Source organism: Lissotriton vulgaris, chromosome 4_1 (genome assembly GCF_964263255.1).
Source record: "Lissotriton vulgaris chromosome 4_1, aLisVul1.2, whole genome shotgun sequence".
NCBI lineage: Eukaryota > Metazoa > Chordata > Amphibia > Caudata > Salamandridae > Lissotriton > Lissotriton vulgaris.
In genome coordinates, this window is record NC_141691.1 from 1,791,002,751 (window position 1) to 1,791,017,518 (window position 14,768).

General features: G+C 38.7%; 1 protein-coding gene across 1 annotated transcript in view; it reads right to left on the reverse strand.

Moving 5' to 3' along the window:
• Positions 1-14,768, reverse strand: part of RSPO2 (R-spondin 2) — a 348,805-nt gene that overhangs the window by 157,330 nt on the left and 176,707 nt on the right. Inside the window, exon 3 of the mRNA XM_086966114.1 lies at positions 11,662-11,850. Coding sequence (XP_086822240.1) covers positions 11,662-11,850 — 189 coding nt within the window. The remainder of the gene's footprint in view (positions 1-11,661; positions 11,851-14,768) is intronic.

Below are 14,768 nucleotides of genomic sequence, written 5' to 3' on the forward strand. Positions count from 1 at the left end.
TTCCTCACACTATTCCTAGACATAACCATAACCTCGTCACTACTTCAAGCCAACCCTATCCCTGCTGCCCACCTTCACCTTTATTTCTAAGCATATAGCCAATCATAATCTGTTCTAATCCTATTTAGGGCCCTTTTCACTTTTTGTACATTTATTGGTCTGTTTTGATCGAATCTTTGCTTTTTTAAACATTTAATCTCTAACTTGGTATTTCTAACTATTGTTCTTACATATTAGACCTATACTTCCTGTGAAGTACCGGAAGCAGAGGAAGTCTGTTATGTTTTGTTCTTAGTTGCTGAAGAAAAAAACACTCTTCCTAGTAGCCATGAAGCCATCCTGTACAGAATAGTTCCCCTCAAAGGTGTATTGTGTCCTCTTCAGAAGTTCCCACTAAGGAGGAAAAAGTCACAACTGGTCAAAAAGTTCCTTGGCAATCTTGTTGATATTGACCGCAGATGAAGATTAATGTAAGTAGCAGTGGCAATGCACCAATATCTCCTTGATATCAGGGAAGAGAAAAGAGCCAAGTAAATACACAGTTGGTATCTTCCTCTGGATCTTCTGCTAAATAAGGAGCAACAATGTAGGTAAAATAAAAGTAGTTAGCAGTCAATGAACATGATGAAAACAAAGTAATTGAATGTATTGCGACACATCCATCACTCGTAAATGCTTCCTTATATATAATTCAAATGCAAAATGACATCATAGCAAAAGACTCTGTTTCTTCTTAGATTGGGAATAACAGGCAGAGTCGCCTGAACAGACCACCATAGTGAATAGAGCAGATTAAAAAAGGCCTGCCCTAGCCTTTATCCTGTAATTAATGGTGTTGAATAACATGTAAAGAAGATTTCCTTATTTGGTAACCATAGCCCAGCACAGAACTCTAGAGTGCCGTAGCGGTGCTTCCCATCTGGCACTAATCACATAACACTGCTCCAGGTGACTGGAACCAAACAAATGCCAGCACAGTCCAGGCAGTGAGGGCTCCCAGCGATGTGCTGAGTGCTGCATCCAACAACAAGCTACCTGATTGCGCAGTATGGGCACTGTCTTATTCCAGTTACTTGCAAGATTTGGGACGCTCTTGGCAAATATGTACCAGAATGGCCCTCCTTACCTCATTGCTTACCAGGAAACCACTGAAAAAAACAACCAACAAAGAGCATGAACAGAAGTGGCATCTTGCCAAGAATTTTCATTAGGAAGTAATTAATGGACTAAAAAATCATGCTCAAAATTTGACTGCCAATGTTTGAACAGAAATAAAATAAGAACTCAGCCAATCTATACTTCCAGAAGTAGACTTATTTGATCTTGATTTGTCAGTATGTTCTTTCATCTTGACCTTAGAAAGGTGTAGACTTTCAGAAACATGTTTTCTATGTTGCTGTAACTGTTTCAACTAATCATTTGCTTCAGGAACCAATTAATACGAGGAGGGTGAGGAAACTCGTAGATGAAAACCTTGCAAAAAAGTTGAACTTTTGGCTGTACTATGATTTGCATTGTTATAAGAGAATTCTGCCATGTGATCCATTACTTAGGATCACAGATATTGTTTCAAACTTTTGTTGGTTCACTCGTTTTCCCATTTGATTGGAAATGATAGCCAGGATACGTGCTTGTTCAGCTCCTAATACTTTACAGAGTGTTCTCCAAAAGCAGGAAAACATACTGAGTACCTCTATCAGAATTGATAGTATGATTTATTCTGTGAAAAGAAGAATAAAGCATTGGGCCATTTCATCTGCAGATGGTAACTTGGAAAATGTGAAAATGGGCCATCTTTTAAAAGCGGTCTATGTAACCATTATTACCTGATGTCCTCATGAAGGCGAAAGATCCTTTATGCAATCTGTTTAAATTGTTTGCACAGGATCAAGAGCCACAGCAATTGTTTGTAAAGTTCTAAAAGGGTTTGTAATGTAACAATTTATGTTGGACATAAATAGGACAGACAGAAAGATATTCATGTACATGAGAAAGAACAGTTGGCCACCAAATACAAGTTAAAGTAAATTAAATCTAGTAATATTTCCATTGTTAACAGAAATGGTACACCTACATTAACATCTCATTGCAGTTTTTAGTCAGAATAAAGTAGCCTGTTGGCTGAATTACAACTTATTGCATTAATCTAATGGACTTTTTAGATGAAGATCTTTTATTCCTTTGGATCCAACTGTTCTTGAGCAATCTTACCCCGTCCAAAAATGACTGAACAGTTCCAAGTACATGATAAAAACGGAGCTCAGGCTGATCAAAACTGACTGATGACTCAGGATAACAACAAAATGGAGCATCAGCCAAAATTTGTTTTGAAACAGGAATAAAAGTGATAGTAAAATCATACTTGGGAAATAAAAGTACCCTTTTAGCTTGATGAATATTACTGCATTGAAGATTTCACAAACACTGTTAATTCCAAAAATAAGTATGAATTTCAAACAGTTCAGTATTTTCCAACAAAAGATGGTTCATTTAATACAAGCCATTTCCATGGCTAACAGTGCTCTTTCAATAAATAAATACTTTCATTCAGACTCTGGCAAAACATTAGATACATGAACAACAGGCCACACTTGTCCGTTATATTCTTGTCTTTGTTACCAAACTGTCCAACAGTTCTTTAAGAGGCATCTCTTTCAACAGTAAATTTCTTGAAAGTATCAAGATGACGTCAAATTGGTGCTTCAGTAGATATCTCTTTTGTATTAATAGCCCTTTCAGTTTGATCATCCCAGCAATAACATTTTTTTTCACATTTGCTTCTTCTAAATAGAAGGGATGTCACTAATTATATCTGCAATTTCTTTGGGTCGATGGAATGGCCACAAGCATTCCATTTTCAAGACAATACCTCTTCTTTCTCAAATTCACCATTTCCAGGTTTACAAAAGAAATGATGTTGCTGAAGTGTGATAATACGAAACTCAAGTGTTCCTGATGTTCTGCAGTAGTTGCAGAAAATCATTGATAAAGAGCAGTGGAAACGTATTGAAATCACAAATCACAAAATATTCGGACAATAAAATGCTGAAAAATGGCTCAGGTATTGCACAACATAGAAAGCATTCCACAATGTTCCAAATCTCCAAAGGTGGTGCCAAATGCCCATTTCTACTGGTTTCTTTCATTTATACACAAAAGGTGGCAAGCACCCCACAAATCAAGTTCAAGTGAAAACTCACGCTCCTTGAACTTATTACAAAATGTCCTCAATGTTAGGTACAATATATTACTCCTTGATCGTAATCTGATTTTGACCTCTATAGGCAATACAGTCAAACATCTTAATCTTTCCTAGGTACAAAATACAAATGTGCACCAGCAAATCTTGATCTTTTCTAGGTACCTAAAACAAATGTGCACCAGCAGATGTAGAGAATTCTACAATAAACCCATTTTGCACTTTTTCCACAACTAAGCCCCCACTTTCTCCTTTTCATCCTACATTATGAAAAAATTGCACCCAAAATGAACAATAGAGCCAAGTTCAATTGGTATGGTGCAATCACATTCCTTATGAGGAGGAAGCAAACAAACTTTGAGCTTAGCAAAGAGTGGAGAAAAATCAAGGTACTGTATTGGCACTGAAGAAAGATGAGCTACAGTAAAATTTTAGGGAGATCCTTATCTTATCATTAGGTGACCAATAACTTCCAGAAGTATACCAATGGTCATAACAAAACTGTGATGACAATGTTATTGTTCTAGTTTCCAATTCGACTTGCAGATTGTGCTTCTTTAGAATTCCAATTAATACAGAATAATTAGGAGGGGCAATAATGCCAAAACATAATACTTTAGTAAGATCTCCAAAAGAGACCTGCAACGGCAATGATGCCTACTGTATCAGACCGAAAGTCAATGGTTAGTGATCAACAGTTCAGATCACTTTAAGACTTTTTAAAATTATCCTGTGAATATTTTTCTTAGTGACCCAGTCATGGTCAATGAAAATGCCACAGGTACCACTGTTCAGCAGGTGAAAATGCACTAATTACTTTCTCTTCCTTTGTCAACCAGTAAATGGTACTGTAAATGGAACTGTAAATGGAACAAATGCTTATCGATATTATTTATAACAGTCAACGCACTCCTGCATTCTTCTATTTCTGAGGAGATAATTGAAAATTACTCCCTGCATAATTTTGAAGTTATTTTGCATGAGTCTGAATCGAATGACAGGTATCACTGAAATATAGAAAGAAATCACTGTTTAGTCATGGTCCTTTTACTCTTTTGGCACAGGACCCCTCACTGCACAAATTTGCATATGTTCTTTCTGATGTAATAGGCCCACAGTTGGAACTTTCTTCTTACTTTTGGTCTTCCTTGTAAACTATGTGAATTAAAAGGGCTAAATCAATTCATTCAGAAAATTATGTAGAACACTGTGAATAAAAAATAAACCTCCTCCTTATTATGTTCCTTCAAGCTACATCAATAAAAAGAGCTATTGGAGTTCTTTTAAACAAAGTTGTTTTGGTTACTAGATGGCAAAATTCAATCACATTGGTCAATGCACTCATTCTTCCGGCAGACTGTCACACAGAGCTTCCTCAGCAGAATACTCCAAGCCAGGATATCCAAGCAGCATATTAATTGCAGGTAAAAAAAAGTGTTGTAAGTCTTCAATTAGGAATCTGAAGTTGTTACTACAGGATTTACCCAGGCAAATTCAAATCCAGTAAGGCTGCCAATTTCTACTTTACCTTGAACTGCGCAGGGAGTAAAGAAAAATGCACAAGAGGAGAATACAAATACTCTATTAACTTCATTGGATTCCCCGTAAAAAAGGGAAATACAATCTACCCCACTGATTACAATGTTCAAGGTTGGAAGGTAACCTGCACGGTCATTCTGAATCATTCTTACGGGCTCTTGGAGGATTTGTGTCACTCGGATCTGCATCGTACAACTCGATGGACAGCGTTTCTGACCTCAGGATTACGATGTTGATTTCGGACAACCTTACCGTGTCGGCCTGTCTGACATGGAAAGGCTGTAGGAAAGTAGATTTGGGGGCCCTTGGTAGGGCCCTCTTCATCCTGCAGCCTTTGGTTGGGGCTGAAGGGGTACCTAAGGGACGCCCCTGTAAAATCCTGCACTGTCTGGCAAGCACTGTGGGGTGCCCGCAACAGGGTGCAATGTGTTCCACACACAGCCCATTTCCCCATAGGAGCCTGTGTTATGGTCGGTTGTCTGGTAGAACACAAGTTCCCATAGGAAACAATGGGAATCCAAGTGAACAGTGTTCAGTAGCATTGTAAACGGGTGGGCAGAACCTCCGACCGCGAGTCGGTCATTCCTGATTACAAAACGTGTTGGGCGGAAAGTTTCCCCCCGACATCGTAATCTGCCCATTAGTCTCTTTTTCAGAGCTTGGAAATCTCCAGGGAGCCAGGACTGTTACCTGTCTCTGAAGAGGGTTCCATGAGGCCAGATTTCTTTTCAGTGAGGTCCAGCTGAATCAGATTTTCTGCTGCAGAGAAGGTATAAGTGCGAGAAACCTGTTTCTGATCCATGTGGCAACGCACCTCGAGCAGATCAGCTTGGCAGGTTTATCACAGTCTCCAGAGGTCTGAAACATTGTTTAAGTCAAAGTTTTTTCAGTGATGTTAGGGGAGTGCACTTTGACACAAACAAGGAACCCAGGACATTTAGGAACAGCACTCAATCAAGACTCACTGCAGCAAAGGACATCAGCAGGGCCCAGGTAATTTCCAGTTGGTACTGGTCAGTTGGGATCTTCAGGGGAAAAGGCCTCTTACAGCATGTTGTGGCCCTGTAGCATGCATAGGTAAGCTAACTGGGGTGGCGGAGTGAGCTAAAGAATGGTGATGGATTCAACCCAGATCTGTTGACTGGGGGTGAGGGTTTGATTTACTCAAACGCTCTGTCCATCCCCTTTTGTATCGCTTTGTTCGCCCTAAGTGTGGCAGGGTATGCTCAGACATGAGTCCCTTGCTCACTTTGCTTCTGTATTCAAGATAGCCTGGCTGATGAGGGTTATGAACCCGAAACAGGTCCCAGGAGGCTTGTTTCCGGTCCAGGGAAGACATGGCTTGGCAGTTCCGGCTGGACTGTTCCCATGAGGCACAGGGTCAGACTGTTTTGCATATGGATATGTCTGAACTGGGGTGGCGGAGTGAGCTAAAGAATGGTGATGGATTAAACCCAGATCAGGTGACTGGGGGTGAGTGTTTGATTTGCTGAAACGCTTCGTCCATCATCCCCTTTTGTATCGCTTTGTTCGCCCTAAGTTGGCAGGGTATGCTCAGACATGAGTCCTTTGCTCACTTTGCCACTAGATTCAATATAGCCTGGCTCATGAGGGTTAGGAAAACAATCCCAAAGGGCTCCTCACTCACTGAATCTAAGATGGAGAAAAACATCTCCTTTTGTGCAGAGCTAGTGTGCCCATCCTAGATGTGTAACCAAGAAGTGAGCACCCTCTCCATTGTGGTCACTCCAAACCAGTTCTGGAGGCATCTCCCTTCACTGAAATTGGAGTCAACCTGACTGGGTAGTAAAGAAAGAGGTCTCCTGTGGTGCCATCTGCCTGTGACAGGGGAGGCCCCTTTGAAGTTAACTAAATTGCTGAGTGGTTCCTAAATGGTCCTCCTGCCAGAGGAATATGTATAGTACCTCCCCACACCCAGGCCTTTGTCACTGCTCTGGGAGACGTGTTCACATATTACTGCACTTAGAGGGCTACAGCTGAAGGCTAATACAAACTAGCCTCCAGAGGGTTTTTGGCAATACGCCAATTTGGTGTTTAACATATTAAAGCGCTATGCACTGGCGCCTGGTAAGAAATATCCCAGTGCAGAGTGAGAGAGAGTCAATAAACCAGCAGCATCAATCAACAAAAGGATTGCGTTGACCACACAAAAAAAGACACTTTCTCACAGTGCATATCGTATGAATGGCTGGAGGAGAGTTCTATCCCTTGTGCTAGAGCAAGTGCCAGTACTGAGTGATGTGCTGACGTAAAGGTGTGGGTATTCAATTTAAATATATTTGTATTGTTTGATTAATTAACATCTTACAATATAGTAACAATAATTCCTATTATATTAAATATATTAATACAAATTTGATTTAAAACTGTTAATAAAATGTGCATTTAATAAACTGATCATTTTCATTTGTATAATTAAATATAACAGCACTTAGTAGTTCAGATTTCTTAATACAACTTTTCCTATTGTATACATGCTATATTACATCTCGCATTGTTTTAAAATAAATCTTGTAATTCTGCTTGCCTTCTTACTATTAATGAATTTCCAAAAGCTAAGGACCAAAATGTGTCATCTCAAATTAATCATACTGTTCTAATGCCCTTTTTACTATTAATAAAATCTTTACAAATGCTGAATTCAGTGCTATGTCCTCTACATGAAGGCATCTTATTAATGCTTGTCTACCGGTCTGTATTCCTTGGGAGTTGTAATGCCACTTAAGTATAGCTTTTCTTTCAACCTTAAGTTTTGGGCATAAACACAGCAAATGAATAATGTTCTCTTCTTCTGCTTCACATAGGCGACAGGACATCTTCTCCATTGATCGAAGCCCAGGCATTACGTGGCATGAGCCTGGGAAAATGCCTAAGCAACCATTTATGAACACATTTTAATGCTTCAATGTCCTGGGAGTTTCTAAGTACGATTGGACTCTCAATTTTGTATACCCATTTATTACTGACCAAGCATGCATTATCTTTGCCAGGGAATTGTTATCATTAAACAGAGATAGATGTTTTGTAGTTTTGTTGAATGATTTTTTTAATGAATCCATAGTTATTGCCATATACCAAATTGTATGTGCTGAATAATCATCTAAAACGACGTGTAGATACTTCCAGAATGAAAACTTCTGTTTTGTGTTTATCTCCTGCCATAACAAATTGGACATTAGATTTATATTATTCATTTTAATTCTTTCCCTACTTTGATGTACTGGCCTATTCATGCAACTTAGCTGATTGTTGCTAAATTCCAATCTAATACTGTGCAGGCGATGAATTATATGGAAGATAAAAAAAAGTGACTTAAAGATTTTTGTCACAGCATTATTGATGATTATAGAGTCTTTTCCACACAGCGCTTTGCTACCATATGTTATAATAGGCAATAGTTTTGCCAATATAATTTTTAGTAGCAGAAGGTACATCAGCCCTCCTAAGGAGTTCTAAATGCAGTCAGTAAGGAGTTAGATCTTTTATGTATTTTAGCCTTATGTGGATGAAATGATCCTTTATCATCAAAAAGTACTCCCAGATATTTGTATGTTCTTGCTTGTTTTAATGGCAAGTTTTGAAGGAAACATTTATACTTATACTTTGATTTTATGTTTTTGTTAACCTCCATAATTTTTGCCTTGGCAACGTTTATAACCATACCATTCTCTGGGAGTGCTTTGATATCCTATTTATCTGACACTGTAGCCCAACCTTTGTTTGGCTTATCAAGATAACATCATCTGCATATAGTAGATTTGACATATGAGTTTCAGCTAATTTTGGTGTCTAGGCATTCACTTTATCCATCGCATGTGTTAGATCCGATAGAAACAGATTAAAGAGCAATAGGGCCAAAACACACCCTTGCTTTAGGCCCTTGGTAGTTGGGATTTCCTTAGATACATACGAGCCATCCCTATCCAAACTCTAACTCAGGTTTTGAATAGAGTAGTTTGATCAATCTTAAGAGGGAAGGTGGAATTCCTTGCTCTTTCAACTTCTGCCAAACTAATTGCCTTTGAACACAATCGGAAGCCAGTTTAAAGTCCACATAACACAGATACAATGGTTGTTTTTTGGTGGCGTATTTATCTATTAATACTGATAGCAGCAATATATTTGTTGTGGTTTCTAATCAGTGTTTAAACCCAGTTTGATTGGGAGGAATTATCTGTTTCTCCATTGCCCATGTGGTTAATTTTGAGAGTAGGTCTCCAGCAAATAATTTAGCTTCAGTATCCTGTAAGCGAATTAATCAGTAGTTACCAGGCTGTGCCCAAACTTAATTTTTAAATATTGGTGATATTAACAAACCTTGCCATGTTCCAGGTATTATTGATGTCTCAATAGTTTCCTTAAACACCTTTGTGAGGTATTTCATATAATGTGAACGGAATGCCATTGGGACCAGGAGCACCATCTTTTTGTTTTTTAATTAGTTTGTATACTTGGTTGGGTGTTATGTCAATTCTGTAGTCAAAATCCTTTATTGGCATAGCTATCACCTTCACACTGTCATCCCTTCGGGTGATTTCACAGTTGGAGTAAAGGTGAGTTGTTAGAAATCTAATCCAGTCTTCTTCGCTTAATGTAGATGATACAGCTGTTTCAGAGGGTCGTGATAAACCCTTTATTATTTTTCAAAAAGCCCTTGAGTTTGATTGTTTACTCGTATTCAGCACCTTAGCCCAAAAATATTGCTTTGCTTGTTTTTTTCATCCCAGATTAACTTCTGTAGGTTATGATTAATATTTTTTACATTCGAATGTAGAACCATATCATTTGGGCATTTTTTAATCTGTCTCCAAAGGCTATTTCATGTTCCTCTCAGAATCCACGTCGAGTGTAATAGCTTGATTTTATGTCTCGCTTCAACTTGTCTATTTTGAAACTTCTTATATTTGGGTTTAGACTCATATTTATTAACTAGTTTTTTATGAAGTTCACCCATCTTTCCATTACGGTCAAACATTCTTCCTCAAAACATTCTTCAACCAAATTTTGAGCCAGCTTGTGACTAAGTTCTTTGGAGTCTTCATTCCAGTATAGTCTCCTATTGTTAGTTGTTCTCGTCTTTCCAGGTAGAGTTGCATACATTTTGTGATTTATATAATGCAGCTTCATAACAAATATTTGCTGGCTATGGTCACTGCCAAATACTTTTTCCAAATGGAAAGATGACATTTTGTAAAAAATCTTCAAAGATGCTATTGTATAATCAATTCTTGATTTATTACTGTGTGAATGAACTGTCCATGCTGAAAGTGTATTTTGTTGAAACCTTCGAATTAAAATTCTTAATCCAAGCACTTATATATTTTTAAGGAAAGTTAGTCCGATTTTACTTTGTGTGATATTAATTTCAGTAGGTAACATTTGTTGGGGAATTGCCCATAGATAATCCTGTTGTGAGATTGAGTTGTCTATAAAATAGGGCACTGATAGATTTAGATTAAAATCCCCGGAGATAATATATTTGATAAATGGGTCCTCAATCATTTGCTGCAGTAAGACACTAATAAGGGTAGAACACATGTTCTTCCTTGAACTTACTGTAGGCTGTATATGTAGGTGTGTGGGTGTAGTTTTTCAAGGTGGTCAGTTAATCTGGGGTGGAGTATTGTCAAGCAATGTTTAGCTCCCAGTGTGGTGTTATCTCAAACTATCTGTGTCATGAAATAAAGAAGTGAAAGCACATTGAAGAAATGTGTAGGGTCTTCTGCTGAGTTACTTACTAAGGTCCCTTAGAACTAGAACATAAGAGACAAATCCTTTAATATCTTTATGTGCAACAATATGAAGTGGAAGTTACCAATTGCAAAGGTATAGCTGTAACCTTACAAACTATTATAACCTTTCAGACCATTGTGTCACAAAATATGTATTTCAACTTCAGGACATCACACTGTCCCTGGAAGTGTAGCACAATCCAGACGCCACTTCAGATGTATGAATACAGTTACTTTTATAGATTCTGTGGAGGTGGTGAAACCATTTATTGTACCAATGAAAGCAATATACAGATGTTACAAATATATAAGCTTTCAGAATCCAATGTCTACTGGTATGCGTAAAAGATGGTCCCCTGTAGTCTTGCAAGCGTCTGCCTGTTTGAAACATCTCCATACAAACTAAACCAATAAAAGGTGTGAACATCTGCACATAATCTATTTCCTTTAATGTAACAAATGTCTTTTTATTCCGAGGTTTGCATAGCTGCAGTGTGTTTTAAAGAACATCCCATCTTGTCATTGAGAAGCTTGAAAACATGAGATCTTGTAATGTATTTGCTAACTTATTCATCCCTTTCTCAAATATTGAAGGGAAAATCAAGCAAAGAGCAAATCATTGAGTGCACAGATAGATAGCTGGGTGATAACGTTTCTAGCCTTTTGTTGTAAGATCTCTGTGGTGTTATTATAAGTACAGAAATATTGTAACTTTGAAGATGGCAGAAAGGGAACAGGCTTAGGAAGGGCAGAGTAAGGATAGATGTATTTGGCTTTGTCTCAGGACAGATATTTAGCCCTCACTCTCGCTCCTCTAACCTTACTAAACTTGAACATATCGCCATTCTGAGGCACTTGCTTCAGAATTGATTTGACTGGGCGTTCTGCGTCAGAAAGGATACACATGAAAATTTAGCACTCTAAAATAAATGAAATAGTAGGATCTGAAAAGGGTAGATGATAGTATGACACGTGCTGGACCATCCAGTTTGCTGAGTCTTTTCAGTACCCATCATATAATTAGAATTCCATCTTAGAACATTTAAATCTAGAAGCCATTTCTAAAAATTACTGTCATGGACTTGCACATCACACCGCCTGTTTAAACACAGGGGGTAGAGGAGGTTCCAGTGAGAATGTAGGAAATAGATTGAAAAATTAGACTCTTACTTGAGCATCTGTTCAAGTCTGGTGCTCTGGTCCCATAATACCCCGATGGACAGGAGTGCAAACACTCCCCATACTGCCTCATCCATTCTCTTCGGAGAAAGAAGAACAACTTTGGCTGACATCTCGTGCATCCATTGTCTTTCGAGCAAGTCAAGCAGCCTTTGCAACTTGGATTTGGTCCATAGCTAGCTGTAAAACAAAAACATGTGTTATAAGGCCAGGCACCTTCAAGTGGCCACAGTAAATATGTTCATATATACGTTGTATATTTTAACAGAATGTCTGTGCACTTTGCATTAAGGGCTAGATGTAGGTGGCCATTTACCGGCCGGTAACGGCCGATTTCGGCCGTTACCGACCGGTAAATGGGTTTTTGGGATGTAGGGGGCAAATTTTACCGAATCGGTAAATTTACCAATTCGGTAAAATACCGAATCGGTATTTTTACCTATTCGGTAACTTCTAGATGTAGGTGGGACTCTTCTGAGTCCCAAAGGCCTTTCAGGTTCGGTATTTTACCACCCAATCCAATTGGGTGGTAAAATACCGAATCCAGGTGTGCATGCACATGTGTGCATGCACACCTCTGCCATGTGACAGACAGACATGCCCTTAGGGCATGTCTGTGTGCCACATGGCACACATGCCTGTATTTGGCACATGGCACACATGCCTGTATTTGGGGTGTCAAAGTGACACCCCCTGCACCCTTGCTGGAATCGGTATTTACCGAAGCGGTAAATACCGATTCGGTAATGCCCATTGATTCCTATGGGCTTCAATGCCCATAGGAATCAATGGGCATTACCGAATCGGTATTTACAGAATTGGTAAATACCGAATCTTAACGATTCTGTATTTACCGATTCTGTAATACCTACATCCCCCCCCCCCTCTATTTTACCACTTCTTAAATACCAAATTGGTAAAATTCGGTATTTAAGAAGTGGTAAAATAAAATTACCTACATCTAGGCCTTAGTCTGCTAGAAAGGTGATCATATACTGATTGTAAATATTATTTTCCAATGATGCAAGGTGCTTCAAGCAAGGAAAAGGTCAAAAATTTTACCAAATATGTAGAAAATTAGCACTGGAGTTATATATATTTTGTAAGTGGAATACCAGCCTAATAATGTTGCAGAACGCAAAATGGCTGACAAATGAAGCATGACCTGAACACATATGTATTTTTAAATTTGATGTGGATTTCAAAGCTACTCTCCAGAAATATCCATTCTCATGTAAAAAAAAATAATTTATTGATCGATGATCATAATGTTTCGATCAGAAATGATGTTCATAAGGACATTGGTGGTACTTAAAGCAATTCAGAAGGTGGACATGACCCAGCTTGTGGTTGAGGGCGTGAGTATGAAATAGTAAGCTGCTACAAGTCATAGGACAGAAAAGACAGAGATTTTACAGCCACTCTAGAACTACAATCAAGAGTTTACATCCATCCATACGTGCAAATTTACATTGTGCATTTGCTGAAATTATGTGGTGACTATTCTATAGTTTCAAGGAGCAGGAATTAACTCTTCTGGGCGGTTTTGAAAATCGTTGTCAGAAGAGTTTTTCAGGCGTGAGATCTTCGAAGTAGAAATTAGTGGAATATAGATGTGGAACATGAAATTTTGGGCGAGGTTAGTAGATTTAGATAGACTGATCAGAGATCGCGGTTGGAATCGTAACAGGTGAGGGAGTTGTTTAGTTATTCCTGGTCAAGGTGATGTATGCCTTTGTAGTTATCAGTTTGCGTTATGGCACGTTTTTGGCTGGGAGCCAGCCAGCGTGAGGATAGGATGAAGTGGGCATGTGTTTAGAAGGGCTCTTCAGGGCTCTAGTGGCAAGGCTGAGAACATTTTCTAAGATATTCCAATTTACTTGGGGGGTTGTCTGGCAGGCAGCCATGGCACCCATTTTCCTCCCTTTTAAAGGGCATCCTCTCGGGGTGCACTGTGTGCCATCTCTTTGGGGTGTACAGTCAGAGCTCCCCGTACAGCTCTGTTACCTCTGCACCCGTGTCTATAATATGGCGTGGGCACACAGACAGAGTTCTTTCATTTGCATGGGGCAATGCTTGTCATGCAAATGAGGTTACACCCCATGGAAATCGCACTGGTGCACATTTTTGTGTTGGCATGATCTGTATTGCAGAAGAGGTTGCACAATTGTCTGCTGCTCCTAGTGTAATATTTAAGTGCCCTAGGGGAATAGAAAGAAGTTGCACATTCCTGCTGTGCCCCAGGGCACTACAGGGTGTAATACAGCCCTGGTAGGTAGATTAGTAAGCACTCAACGTGGAATGACCTAAACAAACAACCGTCACCAAAAACTGTAAGTGAAGTGTAAGGTGGCATTCCGAAGCTGGAAGTTTCACCCACGCCATGCGTACAGTAAATATACATAAAACACTCAAATTTAAATAGATTGCTATAATAGATGGAATAAGTAACTGTGCATCACAACAATGATTGTAGATTATGTTATGTTATATTAGAAATAAGAACTCCTAGTAATAGTGAGCAAGGTTTCCATGCAAGCTCTGTTAGAGTAAACTTTGTTACAAAACATACTATGCTACATGGACACATTGTCTATTGGACTATATTTTGAGGTTGCAAAACTTTGATACACTAACAGTGTACAGTATGTTGGTTGTATTTATCTAATTACCCTAAAAGACCTGGTGTAAGCATCAGTAAGAAATGTACATCATGACACAAATGTATAAATATATATGGATGAAAGTGTGTATGAAGAAGAGGCAAATTCAAAAAATATTGGATGTTAATAAATATTCCTAAGGTTGGCGTTGTTTCATGGACATCAATTCACCTAAATTCCTGAGGTAGCGGAAGTGACATAACACACACTTTGACCTCCACTTCCACTCTCACACACACACATACATACATACCTACACATACACACAAATTCACACATATACACTGTCTCACACATAAACACACTCTTACCCACATGCATGCACACAACATACATTTAAAAGCATTTTTTACTTACCACAGCTGTAATGAAAGGGCATATTCAGCTTATGGTGTTTATCACACGATTAGTGAATAATACATTTTATTTATTCAC